At 37.0% G+C, this 25111-nt stretch overlaps 1 protein-coding gene across 1 annotated transcript; it reads right to left on the minus strand.

The window, feature by feature from the left end:
* Positions 1-23787, minus strand: LOC149844491 (mediator of RNA polymerase II transcription subunit). Its single transcript, XM_089997240.1, has 7 exons — positions 23452-23787; positions 10960-11125; positions 1574-2042; positions 1040-1099; positions 642-710; positions 524-567; positions 1-444 (listed from the first exon to the last, which is right to left on the minus strand). Exons 1-7 carry the CDS (start codon positions 23702-23704, stop codon positions 234-236), a joined length of 1272 nt encoding a protein of 423 aa, XP_089853366.1. The 5' UTR covers positions 23705-23787; the 3' UTR covers positions 1-233.
* Positions 23788-25111: the final 1324 nt, after the last annotated feature.

Below are 25111 nucleotides of genomic sequence, written 5' to 3' on the forward strand. Positions count from 1 at the left end.
TTTGGCAGCTGCTTAAGTAAAATTCATTCGGCACCATAAACAAATTTTTTTCAATTTAGTGCATAAATCTAAAATCTGCTACATTACAGTTCACAGGATCATTTGGAAAAAATATATACAGATGTAGCGAAGGAAGCTTTGTGAGCAAATTCAGAGAAAATGATGTATCTGTAATTTCTAAATCTAAAATTGTGTTGTCCCAGCAGCAGCAGTTAACTAGAACAAGTAAATACTTAGAAGACTTTGTCCAAGTGAACATAGATTTCTTCTGGGGAACAGCCAAAATGGTATGCACCATCAGGACCAAAATTCTGATCCTTTAATGTTGAAGGTGATTGAGAAGATGCACTACATTTAGTTGAATGTAACTGCCGATAAGGGCGGCAAACAGGAGGCAAAAGCAAGGCAGATTCTGTATCCATAGCCAAAAGACGCCCACATTTACTGTAGCAAAAGAAAATCTTTAAGATAGCTACATGATTGAATGTGAAAGAAAACAATGGAAGAAGAAAGTGTGCCTCACCTGCAAACCTTGCTGAATAGTGTGTGATAGCTACAAATCCAATGCTTCCAAACAAAGAAAATAATAATTTAGACTTCAGAGAGAGAGAGAGAAAAGAGAGAGAGAGAGAGAGAGAGACCAAAAGTAGATAAAGTGATCCACAGCCTTCAGCACCAAGAAAATATTGAAGTGCCTTATCAGCATATTCCTATACGAATGAGATACAAGGATCAAGCAATGAGACAAACATTTTCCATAGCATTGAAAGTGTGGCATCAAGCAAAAAAGCCTTGGGCAAGGAAAGATGAATAGCTAACAGAACAAGGCAACCTTAGCAAAGTCCTACAGAAAATATGAAACCAACAATAGCCACAATCAGGTAGCTTATTCTGAATCCAGAGTCAAAATGGAGTAATACGGGAATGATCTGGGAGCCCAAAGAGACGTTCAGCAAAGATAGGAGCAAGCAATATATTCAGCTATTGATTATAAGATGCATCTTTAATAAAGAGAAGTAAAAGCAAGATCTCTGATTACCGTGATATCTCTAAATACATGATAGACTGAAGAGCCACGTGCATGGATATAGCTACCGCCCTGCAAAAGATGGTCTTAACTGGTGAAGTTAATTAAGATGACCTATCTACAAAACAACATAAAACTACCAATCAACTAGAAGGTTCAGAAGCTCTATCATCAAAACTCTCAGGCAAGAAAGTTGCAAGGTTTCGTGATCAAAATTCAATTGGCTACATGTAGATAATTATGGGTTATGAATATAGAAGCGTTCTAAGGCCTGAAAACCTACTGCAGAACTCAAGCAGCTTGCACCTTCTTACTCTAGACTCCCCCACTCATGTTGAAGAGTTTGATGTCCCAACAAGTTGGTTGAGTCAAAGCCAATGGACTCCATGGTAACCATAATGATATGAGTCAAAGTTGTCATTCCAGTCCTCTCCCATTCATTGACCATAATCATCCACAATAATGATGTTACCATACAAAATGGGTTGAGAGTTGAGAATGCCACAAAGAAAGAGTAGCACTTTAAGGCTGTTTTTAAAACATTACCTCATCCGGGGAGAAGAAGGCCACTGCATCAGGGTTGATGGAGCCAGCAGGGTTCAGTGACACTATAGCTCTAAAAACAGAGGGAACCAACAGCTCTACAACTGCAATCTGATCAGTTGGTGTACCTTGTGCCTCTCCCCATGGTTTGTCTGAATTAACATTGTTTTCCCTCGAAGTCTCCCCAGAGGTTTCATTTGATGATGAGGATAATGAAGAAGCTCTTTTCAACCAATCCAAACGTTGATATGTGAATATTTTCACAAAGGGTGACTCTGATTCCAGATCATTTAAAATGCCATGTAAATCTCTTTCAGCATGAAGCTCATCTTTATGATCCACCATTGATGACACAGAGGTGGCAAGTTTCTTTGAAACACCAAACTCACTAGAATGCTTCTGATTGTACATCTCATCCTCAAGGTGTGGGAAAAAGCGCCTCTTCTGATCTGTAAATGCTTTGAGAGCTAACCTGAAATATTCAGGTGTAATTTACAAACCTTAAAAAGATCACATAAACTTATCAAGATTGGTGTGTGCATTAGTCTTCCCACGAGACGTTACTGGTTCTGTCAAATCATGTTCTGGAATCCTGAACTTCCAACTGTCAAAACTTACAGCAAAAGATACCTCATCCCATCCACATTAGCAAACAAGCACAACATTCTACCAGAAAAAACAAAAACAGTCCACTTCTAGCTACTGAAAAGCTACATAAAAGGATGCCATGATCTGCAATTGACGATAACATGCTAACAGAAAGGAAAAGTACAGTGAGGAAAATGGAAAAAGGCAACTATTTTCCACAGTGAAAAAATATATAATTATAAGTGCCAATCAAATTAACTAATAGTCCTCATTCATGTAAAGGACACATCGAAGTACTGAGACACAGAAACTGATGTTAAAAAAATCAACATGGACAAATGAAACATTCATTGAACAGGACATAAGCATGATTGCATAGTCTTGTATTCATAAATAGGCAAGAGGAATTCTCTTATGGATGGCCTCCACCAGCTCACTAACTAAACCTGGAAACCACCAATGTGCATCTTGCCTTGAGTTCAAGTCAAACTTGGCAAGGCCCTATTTCACCAGGCCAACAATTCAGCCAGGTCAACAGTTCCTTTTCTCCCTCGCTGTCTTTGCATATCCGAAATGTTCATACTTTCGAGAAAGGGATAATAAGAATTTTTCAATTAGTTACATCAGACTTTAAATATGTTAACATAGACCAAGCAAATGACATGCACCAATCAGAAGAACTTAATAAACTATCTATCTATCTATCTATATATATATATAATCATGGACATACTGAATCAGTAATCCTGAATACACCTATAGTACAATTCTTAGAATACCCCTTAAAATTGGATAAGTTTGCAGTTTCCAACATATTGAGTGGGATCCATTTTATTGTTCAACATAATGTTGCCAAGACATGACTATTTATGTCTGAACAATTACAATACAAGATTGTGTTATGAATAGAGATTGAATAAGATTTAGCACACCATATTCATAAAAAAATGTGTTACAAACCTACAACCTCTATAGTAGCATAGTTGCATACTATAGATATGGGTAATAAGTGTGTGCATATGATGTAAATCCGAGATCAGATTTACAAAGAAATTCTACTCAACTATGAATTTCTAAAATTAGCTAAGAAAACTGGAAATAACTAGAAAATGTAGGAACTAACCGAATAAAATGAGAAATAACTGATATCAAGTCTCCATCTTAAACTCTGATATGACAACTAGATCTCTCCTTTTAAAGAAGATTACCCTCTTTTAGAAGGAATGCCAACCTGGATCCAATTGAAGAAGTTGATGCATGCCATGTTTGTAGAAGATCAGATTTATGTCTTTGACCCAGAAAACGCCAAAACCCAATTAGGTAAGACCTCACTAGAACTTATACTAAGAACCTCCATTAGTACTTATCCAAAAGCCTACATCAGAACCACCCGTAGAACTTCTTCAAAACCCAGGTCCAATTAAGAAGGATTTGGATCAAAAACTACTTAATGGACCCAAACCTATTTTATTTGATCTCCTTGAACCCACCTTAGGCCCCAAAGATCTACATCAAGAATAATCTAATTTAGGCTTAAGCCCATATCCACTTGTTGTAATCGAAAGTGAAGTTTTCCATAACCTACCAATACCCAGATTTATTACGGATCCAAACCCTAATAATCATATCCAAAATCATCTTATATCCATCTTGCCTAACCCAAGCCCTATCCAAACCTTCAACTTGCCCAAATCAGATCACTATGGGCTTTCACAGTTAGCTATGGATGAGGTTCCTTTAGAGTGGATCCAAATTTTGTCTCAGTCACCAACTCTGTAATGAAACAAGGTACAATGAAACAATAGTGAAACAAACACAATGCCAACAAAGGGCTTTAATAAACTCACTTAAGGTTGGTCACTAATGGACCAAATACAATCTCAAAAGAGATAAAAATAGCAAACAACATAAGAGACATACAAGCCTATAAGATGAGAAAAAACTCTAGAGAAAACCCTCAAATGCTTCTAAGAACATTAAGGAATAACAAGAGAGTGAGGCTCTATTTAGGCAGTCCAGCTCTTTGGACTCCCTCCCGACAATCATATTTTGACTGTTGTGTCCAACAGTCATAATATGATTGTTGGGCAGGTTATTTATTATAATGCTAAATTACATTTCAGTCCCTAGTAGACTGTACTATATGATAAAAGACAAAAATACCTTTACCAGGTATTTGAATACAACTTTATTTTTAACACTCCTTAAACTTATGAAAAAATCACTGAAAGTTTGCAAAGAAGATACAAAAATTGACGCAGTGGAAGAGCTTTGGTCAAGAAGTATGCAATCTGAAATTTGGACTAGACATATGGCAATGTAATAGTCCCCTTCAAATATTCTTCGCGAACATAGTGACAATCCATCTTAATGTGTTTTGTTCGCTCGTGAAATGTGTGATTGTTGGCTATATAGATGGTACTTTTATTATCATAGCATAGCTTTGAAGCTTCTGAGACATCAACACCCATATCGAAAAGTAGTGCTCTCATCCACAAACCTTCAGTGGTTGTGGTAGCCATTACCCAGTACTCAGCTTCCGTAAAGGATAAAGACACTTTCTGTTGTTTTTTGCATCACCAAAAAATGAGAGAATCACCTAAAAACACACAAAAGTCAGTAGTTGAGTGACGGTTATTGGGATCTCCACCCCAGTCAAAATCAGTGTAAGAAATAAGACTTAAGAATGAGGAAAATAAGAATAGTCTTTTAGATATAGTTTTCTTGATGTATCGAACTATTCTTAATACTGCACTCATGTGGACGGTTGTGGGCGCATGTTGAAATTGACTTGCAGAATATACGACATGCGCAATATCTGGCCTTGTAATGGACAGGTACATCAACGATCCAATAAGTTGTCGATAAGGGGTTGGATCATCTAATAATACTCCATCTTCAGCTCGCATTTTCGCATTTATTACTTCAAAAGTATCAGCATATTTTGTGTCAGTGATTCATGAACGCTCAACAATATTAGCTGCAAACTTGATTTGAGATAAAATGTATCCTCTTGGTGAGTAGGTTACTTTAATTACTAAAAAATATCTCAAAAACCCAAGATCAATCATATTAAAGGATTTTTTAAGCAAAATTTTAATATCTCAATTTCCTTTTTATCATTCTCTGTGATGATCATATCATCAACATACAAAAGAAGAATGATCAATGAGGTACCTATAGATCTCACAAAAAGAGCAGTGTCAGTGTAACAAGATTTAAATCAAAGTTTTAATATCGTACCACTCAACCAATCATACCATGTTTTAGAGGCTTGTTTAAGCCCGTATAGAGATTTTTGAAGACGAAGGACCATGCCTTTTTCAATAGACAGATTATGGAGAGGATCCATGTATACTTCTTCATTTAAGTTTTCATTGAAGAATACATTTTTAACATCTAACTGATATATCGGCCATTTTCGAATGAATGCTATAGCAACTGGAGTTCTAATTGTAGTCATACGAGCTATTGGGGCAAAGGTCTCTTCATAATCTTACCATATTCTAGAGAATATCCTTTTGCAACAAGTCTTGCTTTATATCTCTCAAGAGACCCGTCACTTTTTGTTTTAATTTTAAACACCCATCTACACCCTATTGTCTTCTTTCCGATAGGAAGAGGCTGAATTGTCCAAGTGTGAGCCTTGTGTAATGCATCTAATTCAATTTTCATGGCTTCAACCCATTCGTTTATATTTTTGGTCTTGTTATAGTTGGATGATTCATGATAGGAATGAATAGCTAGAAGACATGCTCTGTAGTTTGGTAAGAAAGATTCGTATAAGACAAACCTACGTGGAGGCCTATGTGTTCGTTCTGACCTTCTAACACTAGTTTCTTCAGTATTTGTTAGTTGATTATATCTGTCAAGGGCACATAGATGTTCTCCAGTATTTTGTCTAAAGTATTGAAAAGATCTTGAGATTGTTCGCTACTTGAGTCATTAATAGACTCGAACGTTTCAATATCATTACTAATACCTTTATTGGGTAACAAATCAAATAAGAAAGCATACTCGGATTCTTCCTTAGAAACTTCAAAATCAAATCCATTGTCATTTTATAGAAATATAACATTTTTAGAAACATAGAGTTTATCATTTGTTTTATCATAACATTGATATCCTTTTTTATTATCAGTATAACCAAGAAAGACACATTTTATGGCTTTAAGAGAGAGTTTGCTATATTTTTTAAGAAGCATGAAGCATTTACAACCAAATACCCTTAGCCTTTTTAAATCAGGAGAAATTTTAAAGAGTTTTTCAATAGGAGACTTGTTTTCCAAAGTTTGAGAAGGCATTCTATTTATTAGATAGACTGCGATTAGGGCAGCTTCATCTCAAAATTGCTTTGGAATTTCTCTTGAAATAAATAAGGTTCTAGTAGTTTCAATGATGTGATGATGTTTTCTTTCAGAAATCCCATTTTGTTGAGGTTTCCTAGGGCATGATTTTTGATGCACAATTCCATGATTTTTTAGATATAATTGAAATTTATTTGAAAGAAACTCTCTCCCAGAGTCGAAACGAAAGACTTTAATGTTTGTTTTAAATTGATTTTTAACTAGATTATAAAAGTTTTTAAAACATGAAAAAACTTCGGATTTGAGTTTTAGAAAGTAAATCCAAGTATGTCTACTAAAATCATCTATAAATGTAACATAGTACGAATAACTAGAGTTACCGGAAGTGCCTATGTAGTAGGGGAAGCACGCTTCCCCGATATGTGTTTCGGAAGCACAAAACGTTGTACTTCCAAAGCGCATAGGGAAGCATCCCTTTTTCAGGGAAGCGCACTTCTCTTTTATGGGAAACACGCTTCTCCCATGCTTTCCTCTTTTTTCATTTATTTTTATTTTTTATTTTAAATTATAAATTTTTAATTTTTAATTTTTTAATTTTTTTTTCGATTCCCCCTCGCTTCCTAGGTCGCTTTCCGAGACGGTTCATGATTCGCTTCTAAGTTGTCCCACGCTTCCCACTTCCTAAAATTTTAAAAGTGCCTCGCTTCCCGCTTCTCGTATCGCTTCCCGCTCTCACTTCCTCGACTGACAACCATGCGAATAACCACGTTTTGATATAATAGGAGCAGGACCTCACACATCTGAATGCACTAATTAAAAAAATTTATTTGTCACAGAGGTTCTAAACTCAAAAGGTATCATTTGCATTTTTCCAAGTATACAATCTTCACATACAAATTTTTTATCTTTACAAAAAATTTTCAAAAATGAAAAAAGAGATAATTTGGATATACTTGGGTATCCTAATCTTTTATGCCAAAGATCTATATTAATGTCTTTGACATTATTACAAAACGAGTATTTTAGTAAACACAGGAAATCCATGTAGTAAAGGCCTCCTCGTCTATGGCCTTGCCCAATCAGCTTCCCTGACTGGAGATCCTGCACCCAACACGCCTTAGATGAGAAGAATATTTTACAACCATAGTCAGCAATTTGAGAGACCAAAAAAAGATTTAAATCCAGTTTAGGAATGACTCACTTTTGGAACAAAGATTTTTTTTGAAATATCATTAAGGTTTCCTAAGCTTTTGACTTTTAAAGAGGTACCATCAGTAGTTGACACACATGAGAAATATGATTTAGTGCAATCGGATAATAGAGACTCATTATGAGTCATGTGGAAAGAAGCATCCGAGTCTAGAATCCAAAAGGTCTTACCTGGAGGAGACAAGGAAGAGATGGCAGCCCCGGATGTAGAAGGTGTAGCCTTGAGAAGTTGTGAGACAACTTCTGCTATTTGAGCAAGATTTAATTCATTGAAGTTGCCCCCTTTTCTTGATTCTTAAGGTTCTTCACTTAAGGCGGCCACCTTTTTAAATTTGGGACATTCTGATCTTATATGTTCGGGTTCCTTACAATGATGACAAATAATTTTACCTTTGTATCCTCCCTTGTATCCTCCTCCATTGTGCCCTTCCCCATTGAACTTCTTCTCAAAGTGAGGTGGTTTATATGTTTTCACAAAATTTTTGGGTTTTGCCATGGCAAGGACCTCATCATTAGACTTGTGCATTCAAAGTCTTGTCTCTTCTTGACAAATTTGAGCAAGGGCCTCACTTATAGAAGGAGAAGTGATCCTATGAAGTAAGGAAGATCTTACTTGCTTAAATTTTGGTCGAAGGCCATAAAGAAAGGAGCAAAGATTTTCTCTTTCAATTTGGGTCATTCTCATATCAATAGCCGAACCTTCCCATTTTGGTTCCAACATAGCTAATTCATCCCAAATAGAAGATAAAATACCGTAAAAATCTCTTACACTTATCTCCTTTTTTTGAATTATGTACCTTGACTTGGAGATAATAAAGTCTAGCCATATCCTTTTGGATAAAGGTACTTCTTAGAAAGCTCCATGTGTCATATGCCTTCTTGAATTTGATAAATATTGGTGGCGATCTTGAACTCCATGGTATTCATAAACCATGAGAGTATTTGTGCATTGCTTGCCTCCCAATCTTCCAATTTATTTAGGTATTCTTCCAAGGCTTTTTCTTTTTCTTCTTCGGACAAGGCTTTGACTTGATCTCCTTCTCTTCTAGTCAATTTGAGTTGTGGTTCACTAGTAGAACCACTAACAAAACCCCATAATCTTTTTCCTTTGATATGATTCTCCATAGCCGTCGCCCACATCAAGTAATTGTTTTCATTGAGTTTGTAGGTGATGACGGTGGCATACTCTCTTTCTCCCATAATGAATAGTTGAGTTTAGAATAGAGGAGATAGAGAATGATCAATGATCGAAGAACACTTACTTCACGATATTCTCCTTCTTTCAAGAGCATAGCTTTGATACCATGTAACGAAACAAAGTACAATGAAACAATAGTGAAACAAACACAATGCCAACAAAGGGCTTTAATAAACTCACTTAAGGTTGGTCACTAATGGACCAAATACAATCTCAAAAGAGATAAAAATAGCAAACAACACAAGAGGCATACAAGCCTATAAGATGGAAAAAAGAAAACTCTAGAGAAAACCCTCAAATGTCATATTTTGACTGTTGTGCGCAGGTTATTTATTACAATGCTAAATTACATTTCAGTCCCTAGTGGACTGTACTATATGATAAAAGACAGAAATACCCTTATCAGGTATTTGAATACAATTTTATTTTTAACAAACTCTACATTCATTTGACCCATTCCATTTTAGAGACACCTCATGTGACTATAGATAGATTGGAAAGAATATTATTGGTCTTGCCATGCCAGAGAGACATGCATCAATCAACAAGTTTCCTTCTCTTTCTAGAGCAGCAGGGAGACCTGATTCCATATTGTGAGCCCATAACCCACAAGGTGGAACGGAATTGAAAAAAGTGCAAGCATCCATGCTTAAGGGAAGGTCTTCTCCAACCCGAGGAGAATGATGCAGGAGAGAAACAGAAGACCCAGGTCCATTTGTATTTTGTATCTTTATTTGCTATTTTGGATATTTCATATTTGGATCATCATATCAAATCCACACATTTTAGGATAAATTTTTTCCCAGATTTGCGTAAATCCGATCCCAGATTTGCATCAGCATGTACCTTTCTATTTTATTGGATGTTCGGATGTGGGTTAGTGTTTGGATTCTTTGATCCATATTAGTATTAATAATGGATCTTAAGCTGGATACATGTAGTGGATTGGACAAATGAGTACATTGAGTAGGATCCAGTTTGGGTCCACATGTCTAATAAGGGTTATAAATAAGTGTAATCCTTCATTTGTATTCATCAATTGAGAAATATCATACTTGGAATTCTCTAGAATTCATGCTCTTTCCTCGAAAAAGGAGCCCGGAGGCACCTTCCTCCTTGAATTAGAAGGAAAATGCATCAAAACCCCAAACTAGCTACACCTTTTCCCTATCTTTCCCATGTTTTCCACATTCTTTTTCCACCTTTTCCCACTCAATTTTCCTACAAAAACCCCTAAAAAAACTGGAGTGTAAGAAAAGGTCAACATAAAGACTATCTTGAACATGTTGAACTAGTAGGATAGGCAAACTAATTCCCTCTTTTTATCTTTTTTTCTTTGGAGAGAAAAACTGGTTCTCAAAAAACAGAAAACAAAAGATAAGGAATTTCCTTCTTGATTACCCAACATCAATCTCGCCATGCTTGATTAACAAAATGTCATACTTGCACAAAAAATTGGGGGGAGAGAGAGAGAGAGTGTTAAGCATTAATCCAAAAGTAGGAAGTTATAGTTAGCTTTTGACACATATACCAATGAGAGGGTATTTCTCCGGTAGATTGATGATGAAGCTGCAACTAAATAAGCTTTAGCCAAAACTCTGATGGCGAGAATTAAAAAAATAACAAGATTTGAGAATTTCAAGATGGTATTACAATCTTTGCAACTCATTGTCATTCAAAGTATGAAAACATGATTATTGATGAATAGTTGTTGTCAAATGCACAATCTGAAAAGAGAAACTATCATGAAAGGCACTTATCACCCAAAATGAAAGCAAAGAACTTAATAGAATTTGCATCTAATTTTTCTTTTAAGAACAACTATTAAAATAGGAGTGCAGAACAAGAATCTTCACGAGACAAGAAACAAGTGGTAAAAAAAGAAAGGATAATGTGAGGAAACTGGTTTTGCTTACAAAAGAGCAGGTTCCCAAACATCAGATGATTCAAGGAAAGAATTAACTAAGAAAACTAAATTGATAGGAAATAGAGATCCCATGCAAAACTGAGGAGTGAGGAACTAAAAGAAGTCAATCAGAAGGTAAGAAATAACAACTATTATAAATACCAGAAAAGTATGGCTTTACCTGGCTCTGTCAACAGCTGAAGCAGCAGCCTGGCCAGCCAGTTGACGCTTCCAAGCATACGCAACCACAGAACCATCACGGCAAACGAGTGGCATATGCAAACCCCAAGGACTTCCTCCTATGCGGTTGGATCCAGTTAAAACTCCAGATGCTTCTAGCTTTCTTCCTACCATTCAAAGAATTAATAGCACCGAATCTATCTTGCCTTAAATGGACACCTATTAGAACATTGATATATATATATTGAGCTTAAGAAGCCAACCTAGAATATTTTGATGATTGTTCCATTTTAATGTTGAGTAATGGCCTCTTTGGTTTTAAACTGTGGCATCGACATTCCATCAAATATGAGGAACTGTCAGCCAAATAATGTCTAAAATGTCCTCTCAACATTTTCTTATGGTAGGTAGATTCAGTACTTAAATGGGAAAAGGCAGATCTGTAATTTCCCTGAAATGGCTTCCAAGCCCACAAACAAAACTAGCTGTTACTGCTGCCATCGTGTGGTGCTTTTGGATGCTGGTTTTTGGAATTGAAAGATCAACACTTTTGCTTTGTAGTTTATATGGAACACACAACCAAATTGAACAAAGAAAAAGAGAAAACGGTAACATTGTGTTTCATCCAGCAATCACCATGCATTTTTCATGGACCATGGATGCCATGGATGAAAACTAACTCTTGATCATAAACAATCTGCTTTCAGTTCCACATGCCAAACAAGATGTCATGTTTTTACCTTTGTGGAAGCAGATGTAACTGAGTCCAGCATATTGTCGGCCATTGGGAATCTTAAACAAACAGATTCGTACTTCTTCTCCTCCAAATGGCTGTTCGGATGCAGCCACTTATTCGGAGAACCGAGACAAGTTGAGATATTGCACTCTGATCCATAATAAAATACCCCAATGTATCCCAGTTTTCAAAAAAAGTGGGTGCTTCTGGACATCCCTTTGATTGGATGCTCTAACTTTTGAGATGAGTAGGATAAGTTGGGAAAATAAATTCTGGAGTATGGTCCAATTTCCCAATTTATCCCACTTTTTTCAGACAAGTGGTTGCACCCACTCATTCAGACGAAAATGGACCAAAAAAAATCCTGAAAGGCATTCCAAATGCAATTTCTGTTGGGTTTCCCTCCTTATGGGACCCATCTATCTTGGAAATGGATCGTCTCATAACTGATCATTTATGGCATCATCAGTAGTTCAATGCATATTCATTATCACGGCAGAATTCCCAAGCACGATGCTTGATCTTCTCGAGGACGTTCTGGAGTATTCGCTGGACAGCGATTTGTAGAAGTCCTCACAGCTGAATGAAAATTTAGTTGTTCAGAGTTTTGAGGATCAGCGATTTGTGGTTAGTGCTTTAAGATGCATAGCGATTTGTTTCAGTATTCGTTGCATAGCGATTTGTTTCAGTACTCGTTGGATAGCGATTTGTAGTATTCGCTGGATAACGATTTGTTTCAGCACTCGCTGAATAGCGATTTGTAGTACTCGTTGGATAGTGATTTGTGATAAAGCGATTCAGGCGCATTGTAAGTTGTGCAAGACGTTTAGTCTTCTGCATTAAATGTGGGTCTCGTCCTCTATTTAAGGGATGGATGAGAGAGAGAAAGTGAGAGCTGAAAAAGCTGGAAGAAAGTGTGAGAAACACTTTTAGGATACCGAAAGGGTGTGTTGTGAACAAACGCAAGAAGTGTTACACTTTTTTCAGGACAGATTCATAAGGCTGGTTCTTCAGAGCATTTGTTCTTTGTTCTTCAGTGAGGTATATCCTCTTTGTTTATTTTGTTACACCTTCGTGTGTTTGTAAGGGCTTATGTCCATTGGCCACTTTGTAAACTTTGTTTGAAAATAGTGGAAGTTGACCTATTGGTCGTCGTGGATGTACCTCAGTTTGAGAGGGAACCACGTAAATCTTTGTGTGCTATTTTTGTTTTCGTTGTTGGTTTACCTTTCTTCCACTGTCATCGTTGTATTGCCTCGATCAATTCACACTTGTGGGAAAGTCAGTTTTTTTCCAACATCTGGTATCAGAGCCTTGGTTCCTCTAGTCTCAGTTTGTTATATTTATGTGTGAATTCATGGAAAACAACGTTGATCGTATGATCAGTTTGAATGGCACAAACTGGATGACCTGAAAAACAAAAATGGAAGACCTAGTTTGTAAAGATTTGGATGGACCTATAGAGAGTGATAACGACAAACCAGAAGAGATGAAAGATGACGAATGGATAAAGCTAAACAGGAAAATTGTTGGTTTCATTCAGCAATGGATCGATGATAGTGTTTTTCATCATGTATCCACTGAAACTTCGGCGCATGGTCTTTGGACCAAACTGGAAAGTCTTTATGATAGAAAGACGGCAATGAATAAGATCTTTCTATTTCGAAAGCTTATGAACCTCAAATATAAAGAGGGCAACTCTATTACAGAGTATCTAAATGAGATCAAAAGCATTGTAAATCAGTTGGCTACAATGAAAATCACTTTTGATGATGAGTTGCAAGCCTTGTTGCTCCTTAATTCCCTTCCTGAGAGTTGGGAAACCTTGGTGGTCACAGTTAGTAACTCTGCATCTGATGGAATGGTAACGATGAGCCAAGTTACCAACAGTCTGCTGAATAAAGAAATTAAGAGAAAATCACCAAGTCCTTCCCTCTCCGAGGCACTTTGATTGAAAATAGGGAGAGAAGAAGTAAGAGCAAGACTTCGTACTATCGTGACAAATCCAAAGGTCACTCACACTCGAGTTCAAAGAAAGATGTCGAGTGTTATTATTACCACAAAAAAGGGCACATGAAACGGGAGTGGTTCAAGGAGCAGAACAAAGAGAAAAGCTCAAAAGAAAAGCAAAGTGTCACATCAGCAGTCACAGATGGAGAGCTCATGGTTATCTGTGATAGTACTAGCATCAATTTGATCGGTCAAGAGACTGATTGAGTAATTGATTCTAGAGCTTTATTTAATTTTACCTCACAAGCTGATTTCTTCACTTTCTATTTGTAAGGTGATTTCGGGAATGTCTGAATGGGAAATGAAGATGTGTCAAAGATTGTTGGCATAAGCGACATTTACTTGAAAACAAGCGTTGGCTGCAAATTGTTGCTCAAAGATGTTAGGCATGTACCAGACATCCGACTGAATCTGATCTCTGCCAGAAAGTTGGATGATGAAGGCTACAACAACACCTTCAGTGACGGAAGGTGGAAGCTAACCAAAGGCTCCTTAGTGGTAGCAAGAGAAACGAAGATCTGCTCCCTCTACACTTTGCAAGCGAAGACCTGCAAGAGTGTTGTGAATGCTGTGGAGAATGACTCGTCCTCAGAGTTATGGCATAAAAGGCTAGGGCATATGAGCGAGAAGGGGCTGCAAGTCTTGGTCAAGAAAGAGCTCCTAGTAGAGGCAGAAGGTACATCTTTGGAACCATGTGTCCATTGCTTCCATGGTAAACAGAATAGAGTTTCTTTCCATAAAAGCATTGCATCTAGAAAATCTCATGTTCTAGATCTTGTACATTCTGATGTGTGTTAAAATGTAAAACTGTACATATATGTATATATAATAATATTATATTATATATATATATATACATTTTTCATTTCTTTCTTTTCTGTAATTTTTTTCCTTTATTTTTTATTTTTTGTCTTTATGTCATCTAGTTCAGTTTGAACTAGAATGACTGTTGCCAGACTTGACTAGCAATAGAGTTGTTGGACTGACACAGTCCAACAGCTCTTAATAGAGCTGTTGGACTGACACATTCCAACAGCTCTAAATAGAGCTGTTGGACTGTGCCCAACAGCTCTATTGAGTCCTCTTTCAGCTGTGTATATAAAGGGGTGCAGCCCCTCTTGTATTTTACTCCAATGCTTCTTAAGCAATTGGTTTTTCATATCAATAAAGAATACATTTTTATTTTTATTTTGTTTCCAGTTATACCCTTTTTAAGGGTTATGCTTTAGTGTCATTCTTGACACTTGCTCTTGTTAATCTAAGCTCGTGTTTCGAAGATCCCCATTTCATTTCATGGTATCAGAGCCGCGGAAGTACTAAATCTTGAGGAAAAGCTGCCTCGGTTTCCGTGCCCGTTTGCAAAAGTGTTCGCCACTTGAAGAGAAGTGTTTTATCACTTCATTGGAGAAGATTTCACATCTTGTTGTATTGTTTTTTTTTCTTTCTTTTTCATTTTCCTTGTTTCTCTTCTATCCCTATTCTTTCTCTCCTTGTAATCGATGGATGACAATGATAAAGTCACCATCATGCCTATGAAACTAAGCGATACGAACTATGTAACATGGGCTTCAATCATGAAGCACCATATATGGGGAAAAGGCTTATGGGGGATTGTGGATGGTTCCGATTCAGAACCTAAGCTATCTCTTACTAAAAAGGAGGGAGATAAAGAGGTCCCTCTATCGGAAGAAGAGAAAATCAAGGTTATTGCCTCATACGAGAAGAAATGGAAAGAATGGAGAATATCTCATGCGAAGATAATGTCATGGCTTATCAATAGCGTTGACATTAAAAAATGCTCAAGTCTTGCCAAATTTGATCATGCCGATAAGGCATGGGAATACCTTAAGAATATGTATTCCCTTAAAGATATTGCACACGTGTGCAACCTCCAAGAAAAAGTTCGAATGATGACACAAGGAGACAAAACTATTCGTGAATATTACAATGGGTTGTCCGAACTTTGGGAAGAACTTTCCCTTTTAGAACCAAAGTGGCATTGTGCCGAAGACATCGAGCTTCGTCAGAAACAACTCGATGCCGAACATTTTTACCAGTTTATCACTGGATTAAGGCCGGAATTTGAAACCACTAAATCGGCCCTACTTCACCGGGGAAAAATTTCTTCTATTGTTGAAACTATTGAAGAGTTAACAATGGAAGAAAATCGTCTCCGGAAAGGTTCTTTAAAAATTGAAGATGATTCCGTTTTAGCCGTGTCTAGACCAGAGAATCATGTTCGATCATATAGGCCTCCTCACTTTAACCGACAAAATGGTGACTATGATAAGAAGAAAGTTATTTGTCATCACTGTCATGAACCGGGACACTACAGGCCACAATGTCCCAAACTTAAGGAGCTGAGAGAAAAAAGAGCTGCAATTGCTGGATCGGAGCCTAAAGATCAGGATGCACCAGTTTCCCTGGCCCAACTAATGGAGATTCTTCAGCCTCTCATCAAAGGTGCCTCTTCCTCATCTGAAGCTTCAACCGGCGCAGCAGCCTCATCTTTTTCTGATCTAGGTAAAATTTCTTGGCTTCTTGACTCTGGTGCATCTTTTCATATGACCCCAAATAATCAAAGTCTATCCAAATGTGTTAAAAATAAAACAAGTGTGTCAAAGGTCTTTACTGCTGATGGGACTTCTCTTGAAATAGAAGGAATAGGAAATTTTAAAAAAATTTATAAAACAAAAATTTTTTTTATTCCAGAAATTAGACATGTTCCCAAATTAAATTTAAATCTTTTATCTGTATCTCAAATTTCTGATTATGGGTGTAATATTTCTTTTTCTTCTCATGGTTGTTGGGTACAGGATCGCCAGTCAGGCAAGCTGATTGGGGAAGGCCATAGAGAAGGAGGACTCTATTACATGGATTTTTTGGAAATGCCAAAGAAAGCTTTTTGTTATAATATTCAAAAAATAGAGTTGGAACTGTGGCATAAGAGACTTGGTCACCCACATATAGCCAAAATCCAACATTTTCCAAATCTAGGGAAATTTTGTAATTCTGAATCATTTGATTGTAAAGATTGTATTCTCGGCAAAATGAAAAGATTACCATTTCAGAACAGAACCTTTTTCTCTTCAAGACCACTTGAATTAATACACTCGGATGTTTGGGGTCCTGCACCAGTAATTTCTAAAGGAGGATTTGTTTACTATGTTATTTTTGTCGATGATTTCTCCCGACATACATGGATGTACTTTCTCAAACATAAGTCTGAAGTATTTTCATACTTTCAAACTTTTCATAATATGGTTAAAAACAAGTTTCAAAATGATATTACTATTTTTCGCACAGATTCAGGGGGAGAGTTCTTATCCACAGATTTTCAAAATTATCTTAAATTGCATGGCATCACACATCAAAGATCTTGTCCTTATACACCTCAACAAAATGGACTGGCAGAACGAAAACATCGCCATATTATAGAAACCACTAGGACTTTATTAATAGCAAATCAAGTCCCGAAAGACTTTTGGGCAGAAGCTGCCTTAACTGCCACATATCTCATTAATAGGATGCCATCTTCTTCGTTACAAAATATCACTCCCATTGAAAAACTTATGAACATTTCTCCAGACTACTCTAGACTAAGAATATTTGGGTGCAAATGTTTCATATTTACTGACAAAAATGATAAACTTTCCCCTCGTGCGATTCCCTGTGCCTTTTTAGGATATGCTGAAAACCGGAAAGGTTATAGATGTTTTGACTTCAAAAATAATAAACTATGTGTCTAGAAATGTTTCCTTTCTTGAAAAGGAGAGCTTCTTTGATTTTAGAAAATTAAAAGACGTCACTGAGTACTCCTTTTTGCTAGATCTAACATCAACATCTAATGAATATGACCTTGACTGTAACTTTGATGATGATCAAAGAATTATTGATCTTAATGTTGAAAATGAAGAAGTTCATAGAGATACTAGTATTCAATATTCCAGGCGACAAGAGTCTAATCCTCCATGTGCACTTGAGAAATATTCTAACATTCCAACTAGACAATCAACCCGAATCTCGAGGCCTCCAGGAAAGTTTGTATCATACGAGTCTTTCTCACCCACATATAAGGCAGTTATTGCATTAATTCACTCATATGAAGAACCATCCACATATTTTCAAGCAAAAAATGATATCAAATGGATAGAAGCCATGAAAGCTGAATTAGATGCACTTGAAAAGGCTTCTACATGGAATATTCAAGATCTTCCTCCAGGGAAGAAAACTATAGGATGTCGATGGGTTTATAAAATTAAAACCAAGAGTGATGGTACTCTTGAAAGATATAAAGCCTGTTTAGTAGCCAAAGGTTATGCCCAAGAATATGGGATTGATTATGAAGAAACCTTTGCTCCGGTGGCTCGTATGACTACTGTCCGAACCTTAATTGCCTTAGCTTCTATCAAAAAATGGTCTATTTTTCAAATGGATGTCAAAAATGCTTTTTTAAATGGAAAGCTAGTTGAAGAAGTATATATGGAACCCCCTCCTGGTCTAAGTATTCCTAAGGGTAAAGTCCTCCGCTTAGAAAAAGCTCTTTATGGACTTAAACAAGCACCAAAAGCTTGGTATGATAGGTTTAGTCGTGTTATGATTGATATTGGTTTTCAATTCTGTTTAACTGACACTGCTTTGTTTATTAAGAATTCTGATGCAGGGATCATTGTGCTTCTTCTCTATGTGGATGATATGATCATCACCGGAAGCGATAAACAGGGAGTTAAAACAATCAAAACACTTCTTAAATCTCATTTTGAAATGACTGATTTGGGCTTGTTGAGATATTTTTTAGGCATTGAAGTTGCTTATTCTCCTAGAGGATATTTATTATCTCAGACTAAATTTGCTTTTGATATTGTTTTCAGGTTTGGTATTACTGATGATAAGAAAGTCGACACTCCAGAAGTTGTTAATGTTAAAATGAAGATTGATGATGGAGAACTTCTTGCAGACCCTACTCCTTACAGACAGCTTGTCGGGGCACTTTCCTATCTATCCATTACCAGACCAGATATAGCACATGCTGTTCATACAGCAAGTCAATTTCAACATGCTCCTACTTCTGTTCATATGGGAGCAGTCATGCGTATTATCAGATACATCAAGTCCTCTCTTTCACGAGGACTTTTCTTATCTTCCTCCTCTTCTCTTGATTTAATTGCATATACTGATGCTGATTGAGGAGGTGATCCCAATAACAGACACTCAACCACTGGCTTTTGTGTCTTTTTAGGGGAATCATTAATCTCGTGGAGGTGTAAAAAGCAGCAGAAGGTATCTCTCTCATCCACCGAAGCTGAATACAGAGCCACGGCAACCACGACCATGGAAGTAGTTTGGCTCCGACGACTGCTTGCTGACATGGGAGTTGAAGCAACAAAGGCTTCACAAATGTGTTGTGACAACAAAAGTGCGATCTACATTGCCAGTAACAGAACATTCCACGAACGCACCAAACACATCGAAATGGATTGTCACTACGTCAGAGAGGAATATCTACACGGGATAATTGATCTGCCATATGTCACTTCAGAATATCAGTTAGCAGACTTTTTTACAAAGCCTCTTGCTGCTCCCCGATTTCACTTTCTCTTAGACAAACTTTCGCTCATTGTACCGTAAGTTTGAGGGGGAGTGTTAAAATGTAAAACTGTACATATATGTATATATAATAATATTATATATATACATTTTTCATTTCTTTCTTTTCTGTAATTTTTTTCCTTTATTTTTTATTTTTTGTCTTTATGTCATCTAGTTCAGTTTGAACTAGAATGACTGTTGCTAGTCAAGTCCTGTCCAGACTTGACTAGCAATAGAGCTGTTGGACTGACACAGTCCAACAGCTCTTAATAGAGCTGTTGGACTGACACATTCCAACAGCTCTAAATAGAGCTGTTGGACTGTGCCCAACAGCTCTATTGAGTCCTCTTTCAGCTGTGTATATAAAGGGGTGCAGCCCCTCTTGTATTTTACTCCAATGCTTCTTAAGCAATTGGTTTTTCATATCAATAAAGAATACATTTTTATTTTTATTTTGTTTCCAGTTATACCCTTTTTAAGGGTTATGCTTTAGTGTCATTCTTGACACTTGCTCTTGTTAATCTAAGCTCGTGTTTCGAAGATCCCCATTTCATTTCAGTGTGGACCTTTGAAGGTTAAGACACTTGGTGGTGCATTGTATTTTGTGACTTTCATAGATGATCACTCTAAGAAAGTATGGGCTTATACACTGAGAACTAAAGACCAAGTTCTAGATGTATTCAAGCATTTTCAGGTCATGGCTGAAAGAGAAACTGACAGATAGTTGAAATATATTCGCTCGGATAATGGTGACGAATACATTGAGCCATTTGATCAGTATTGCATCAATCATGGCATCAAGCATAAAAGGATCGTGAGAATGACGCTTCAACAGAATGGGGTTGTTGAGAGAATGAATCGCACCATTCTTGAGAGAGTCAGATGTTTGTTATCACACTCTAAATTGCCAAGATCTTTTTGGGGTGAGGCAATAAGGACAGCAGTTGATCTTATCAACTTGTCTCCTTCTATTCCCTTGAAGGGAGATGTTCCAGAGAAAGTTTGGACTGGGAAAGAAGCTTCCTATGATCACTTAAGAGTGTTCGGCTGCAGAGCTTTTGTTCATGTTCCAAAGGAAGAGAGGTCCAAGCTTGATCCAAAGACCAAGCAGTGCATATTTCTTGACTATGGCTATGAAGAATTTGGCTACAGACTGTATGACCCTATTGATAAAAAGGTTGTCAGAAGCTGAGATGTTGTCTTCTTGGAAGATCAAACCATTGAAGACGTTGGTAAGTTTGAGCCATCAGAGTTCAGTAAATGTGATCTTGTTGACTTAGATCCTCTTGATGCACCGATTGTTCATGATTTCGTGGAAGAGATGCCACATCCTCATAATGATGTAGAGCAAGGAAGTGCTGAGACAAAAATTAAGGGAGAGCCAACAACCCAAGAGCCACTTCCTCAGACTCCAGTAAGGAGGTCTACCAGAGAGAAACAACCATCCAGAAAATACTCATCAAATGAGTATGTGATGATTACAAATCAAGGAGAGCCATAAACTTTTCAAGAAGTTTTAAAGAATGAAAACAAGTCTGAGTGGCTCAAGGCAATGAAAGAAGAAATGAATTCATTGCATGAGAATCACACATTTGATCTGATAAAGCCACCTAAAGGTAAGAAGGTGTTGAAGAACAAGCGGGTCTTCAGGCAGAAGACTGATGGGAACGTCTCTCAACCTAGATTCAAGGCACGACTTGTCGTGAAAGGTTTTAGTGAGAAAAAGGGAGTTGACTTTGATGAGATCTTCTCACCAATTGTGAAGATGTCCTCCATCCGAACTGTGCTCGGTATAGCAGCAAGCATGAACTTAGAAGTTGAGCAGCTTGATGTAAAGACTGGAATTCTGCATGGTGACTTGAAAGAAGAAATTTATATGGAGCAACCTGAAGGCTTCATTGACAAGGGCAAAGAACACCTTGTCTGCAAGCTGAAGAAGAGCTAGTATGGATTGAAGCAAGCACCAAGGCAATGGTATAAGAAGTTTGATTCTTTTATGACTGAGCATGGATATTCAAGAACCTTCACAGACCATTGTGTGTTTGTGAAAATAAAAATTTTACTATTCTCTTGCTTTATGTGGATGATATGTTGATTGTGGGCCAAAACATCAACAGGATAAGCAACTGGAAGTTGGAGCTGAGTAAGACTTTTGCCATGAAGGATTTAGGTCCAGCAAAGCAGATTCTTGGGATGAGAATCGTTCGTGACAGATCACATGGGTTGATCTAGTTATCTCAAGAGAATTATATCAAAAAAGGTTCTTGAGAGGTTCAACATGGATAAAGCAAAGCCTGTTAATTGTCCTCTTACAGAGCATTTCAAACTTAGCTCAAGTCAATGTCCTGCAAATGATGAAGAAGAAATCGAGATGCAGAAAATTCTCTATGCTTCGGCAGTAGGTTCTTTGATGTATGCTATGGTTTGTACTCAACCAGACATAGCTCATGTTGTTGGAGTTGTTAGTCGATGTTTGTCAAATCCAGGGAAAGAACACTGGGCAGCTGTGAAATGAATTTTAAGGTATCTTTAGGGCACTTCGAAGATGAGTCTGTATTTTGGAAATGGTGAACATATTCTCGATGGGTTCACAGATTCTGATATGGCTGGTGATGTCGATAGTAGAAAATCTACTTTTGGGTATTTGATTACTTTTACAGGGGGAGCAGTTGCATGGCAGTCGAAATTACAGAAATGTGTAGTTCTCTCCATCACAGAAGCTGAGTTCATCGCAATTACAGAAGCAAGTAAGAAATTATTATGGTTGAAGAAATTCTTGTAAGAGTTGGGCTTGAAGCAAGAAAGGTATGTTCTTCACTGTGATAGCTAGAGTGCAATTCACTTGAGTAAGAATTCTTCATTTCATTCAAGATTAAAACATATTGATGTTCGATACCACTGGATTCGAGATATCTTGAATGACAAATTGTTGCAACTTGAGAAAGTTCACACTGATGATAATACATCAAATATGATGACTAAGGCATTGCCTAAGGACGAACTTGAGAAGTGTTGATTACTAGCATGAATGGTAGAAGCCTCCTCATAAGTCAGGAAGGGGGAGAATTGTTGGGTTTCCCTTCTTATGGGACTCATCTATCTTGGAAATGGATCGTCTGATAACTGATCATTTATGACATCATCAGTAGTTCGATGTATATTCATTATCGCGGTAGAATTTCCAAGCACGATGCTTGATCTTCTCGAGGACGTTTTGGAGTATTCACTGGATAGCGATTTGTAGAAGTCCTCACAACTGAATGATGATTCAGCTGTTCAGAGTTTTGAGGATCAGCGATTTGTCGATGGCGATTTGTGGTTAGTGCCTTAGGTTGCATAATGATTTGTTTCAGTACTCGCTGGATAGTGATTTGTTTCAGTACTCGTTGAATAGTGATGTGTAGTACTCGTTGGATAGCGATTTGTGATAAGGCGATTCAGGCACATTGTAAGTTGTGCAAGACCTTTAGTCTTCCGCATTAAATGTGAGTTTTATCCTCTATTTAAGTGATGGATGGGAGAGAGAAGGTGAGAGCTGAAAAAGCAGGAAAAAAGCGTGAAAAATACTTTTAGGGCACCGAAAGGGCGTGTTGTGAACAAAGGCAAGAAGTGCTCTTACACTTCTTTCAGGACAGCTTCGTGGGGCTGGTTCTTGTAAGGGCTTATGTCCTTTCGCCACTTTGTAAATCTTTCTGTGCTGTTTTTGTTTCCGCTGTCTGTCATCTTTGTATTGCCTCCATCGATTCACACCTGTGGGAAAGTCAGTTTTTTCCCAACAATTCCCCAGTATTCCGTTTAGGTACAATGCCAACAATTCTGATCCTTTACCACAAAAACAAACACTTCCTATTCTGAATAACAAGAAAAATTAGAACCGAGGAAAGAAAGCTATGGCGATTTCGATTTCTCAGTTGGGGGAGTTCCACACAATCTGTTTCCCCAATTTCAACACACGTCAAACAGCCTGCAATTCCAAACTACCTCTTCACTTTATCTCTTGTTGGGAAATCAATTCCACGTAATTCAGGAAAAAAATCGAAGACTCCGCATCTATGCCGTGGGTTTTTTCCAATTTCACGAACCAAACATGCTAAAATCAAGAGAAAAAGGGGATGAAAATCATGGAAAACTAGATTTCAGAGAGAAAGAGAGAGATACCGATGGATCGGAGCTTATGGAGGTTGGCGTGCATGGCGGACTCCTCGCTGTGGATGAGGTGGAGGGGTCGGGAAGAGGGAGGGGAGAGGGCAGCCACGAAGAGCGCCTCCAGGAGGCGGTCGGCGCCTACCCGGACGTCCGCGATGATCCGGCCCGCCTCCGTCAGTTGCTCCATGGCCAGCGCCACCTGTTTTGGTGGAGCCTCCGCCGGAGTGCCTCCGGAAACCAACCGATCCGTCGTCGGCGTCGTCATTCTCCGGTCGCAGGTCCCTCTCTAGAGAGAGAGAAGAGGGAGAGGGAGAGGAGGCCACGAGGTCACGGATTCAGATCCAACGGTCAGCAGAGTTAGGCCATAGTCAGCTCCGTTTCTTTAAGCACCGACGCATTGATCGTTCGAACTCGGTTGCTAGTTTAGGTTCGTATGGCATCTAGATGGGTTGTTGGGCTCGTCTGATGCTTGCAAACTCGTTTGAGCACGGTTGCTCGTTTAGTCGTATACTCGAATTAAAATATATTTTTAAAATTTCTGATTTATTAAAAAGATATTTAACAAAATGCATAATCACTAAAAAACTGAAAACTATTTTAGAGCAAAACAATATTTTCAAAAATCATGACTCATTGAAAAATATTTTTTAAAAGTAGTTTAGTGTAAAGAAATATCTTAAAAAAAATGGATTCATTGAAAAATTATATTTAAAGATCCAAACTAACTGAAAAATATTCTTAAAAATTTCATTCAGTGCAAAAAATATTCTTAAAAATCCAGACTCATTGTAAAAAATAATTTTAAGAATGAAGAATCTGAAAAAGTACTTTTACAAATTTATTTTGTGCAAACAAATATTTTAAAAGTTTTGATTCATTATAATAATATTTTAAAATTCCAAACTCACTGAAAAAAATATTTAAAAAATTCATTTAGTTGAAAGCAATATTTTAAGAAATCTTGACTCGTTGAACAAATATTTTTGAAAATCCAGACTCTTTCAAACAATAATTTTAAAATTTTGTTTACCAAAAAAAATCAACTTTGGATAATTCGATTAAATCCCATGAGCATGTTTCTATAAGGTTTCAAAATTTGATAGATTCAGATTTTTCATAAATTTTAATGCTCATAAGTCATAAAATCAAATTGTTATTAAAATATACACTCCATTCATCGATTATATAGCAAATAAAATATATTGAAGGCATTTGTAAGGTTTAATTTGTAAAACATGACTTAAAACATCCAAAATCAATAACAAATGATAATCATAGGGTAGAGTCATTGACATTCAAGCCCTTATCGAGCCCACCAACCACATTATATGTACATGATTGGTACCCACTTTGGCGGGAAGCCTCATAGTAAAAAATCCAAATTTAGCATTGTGCGTAGCATGTAAACTGTAAAAGAGAACCGATTTTGCTATATTTAAAAATTCTAGACTCACTAAAAAAACTAAGAATTATTTTAAAGCAAAACAATATTTAAAAAATCTTGACTCACTAGAAAATATTTTGAAAAATTCATTGTGCAAAGAAATATTTTAAAAAATTCTAACTCATTAAAAAACTATTTTTAAAGATCCAAACTCTTTGAAAAAATTTCTCAAAAATTCATTCAGTGCAAAAATTATTCTAAAAGATCTACTTTTAAAAAACTATTTTT

This window comes from Nuphar pumila, chromosome 2 (genome assembly GCF_984573655.1).
Source record: "Nuphar pumila chromosome 2, dmNupPumi1.hap1.1, whole genome shotgun sequence".
In the NCBI taxonomy this organism is placed as follows: domain Eukaryota; kingdom Viridiplantae; phylum Streptophyta; class Magnoliopsida; order Nymphaeales; family Nymphaeaceae; genus Nuphar; species Nuphar pumila.

Excerpts from the sequence above, each read along its gene's own strand:
- LOC149844491 (XM_089997240.1), bottom strand. The coding sequence starts at position 23,704 with ATGACGACGCCGACGACGGATCGGTTGGTTTCCGGAGGCACTCCGGCG. Across the intron at positions 711-1,039 it reads ATGTATTTAGAGATATCACG|GAATATGCTGATAAGGCACT; the intron begins GTAATCAGAGAT and ends TCATTCGTATAG. Across the intron at positions 445-523 it reads CTATTCAGCAAGGTTTGCAG|TAAATGTGGGCGTCTTTTGG; the intron begins GTGAGGCACACT and ends CTTTTGCTACAG.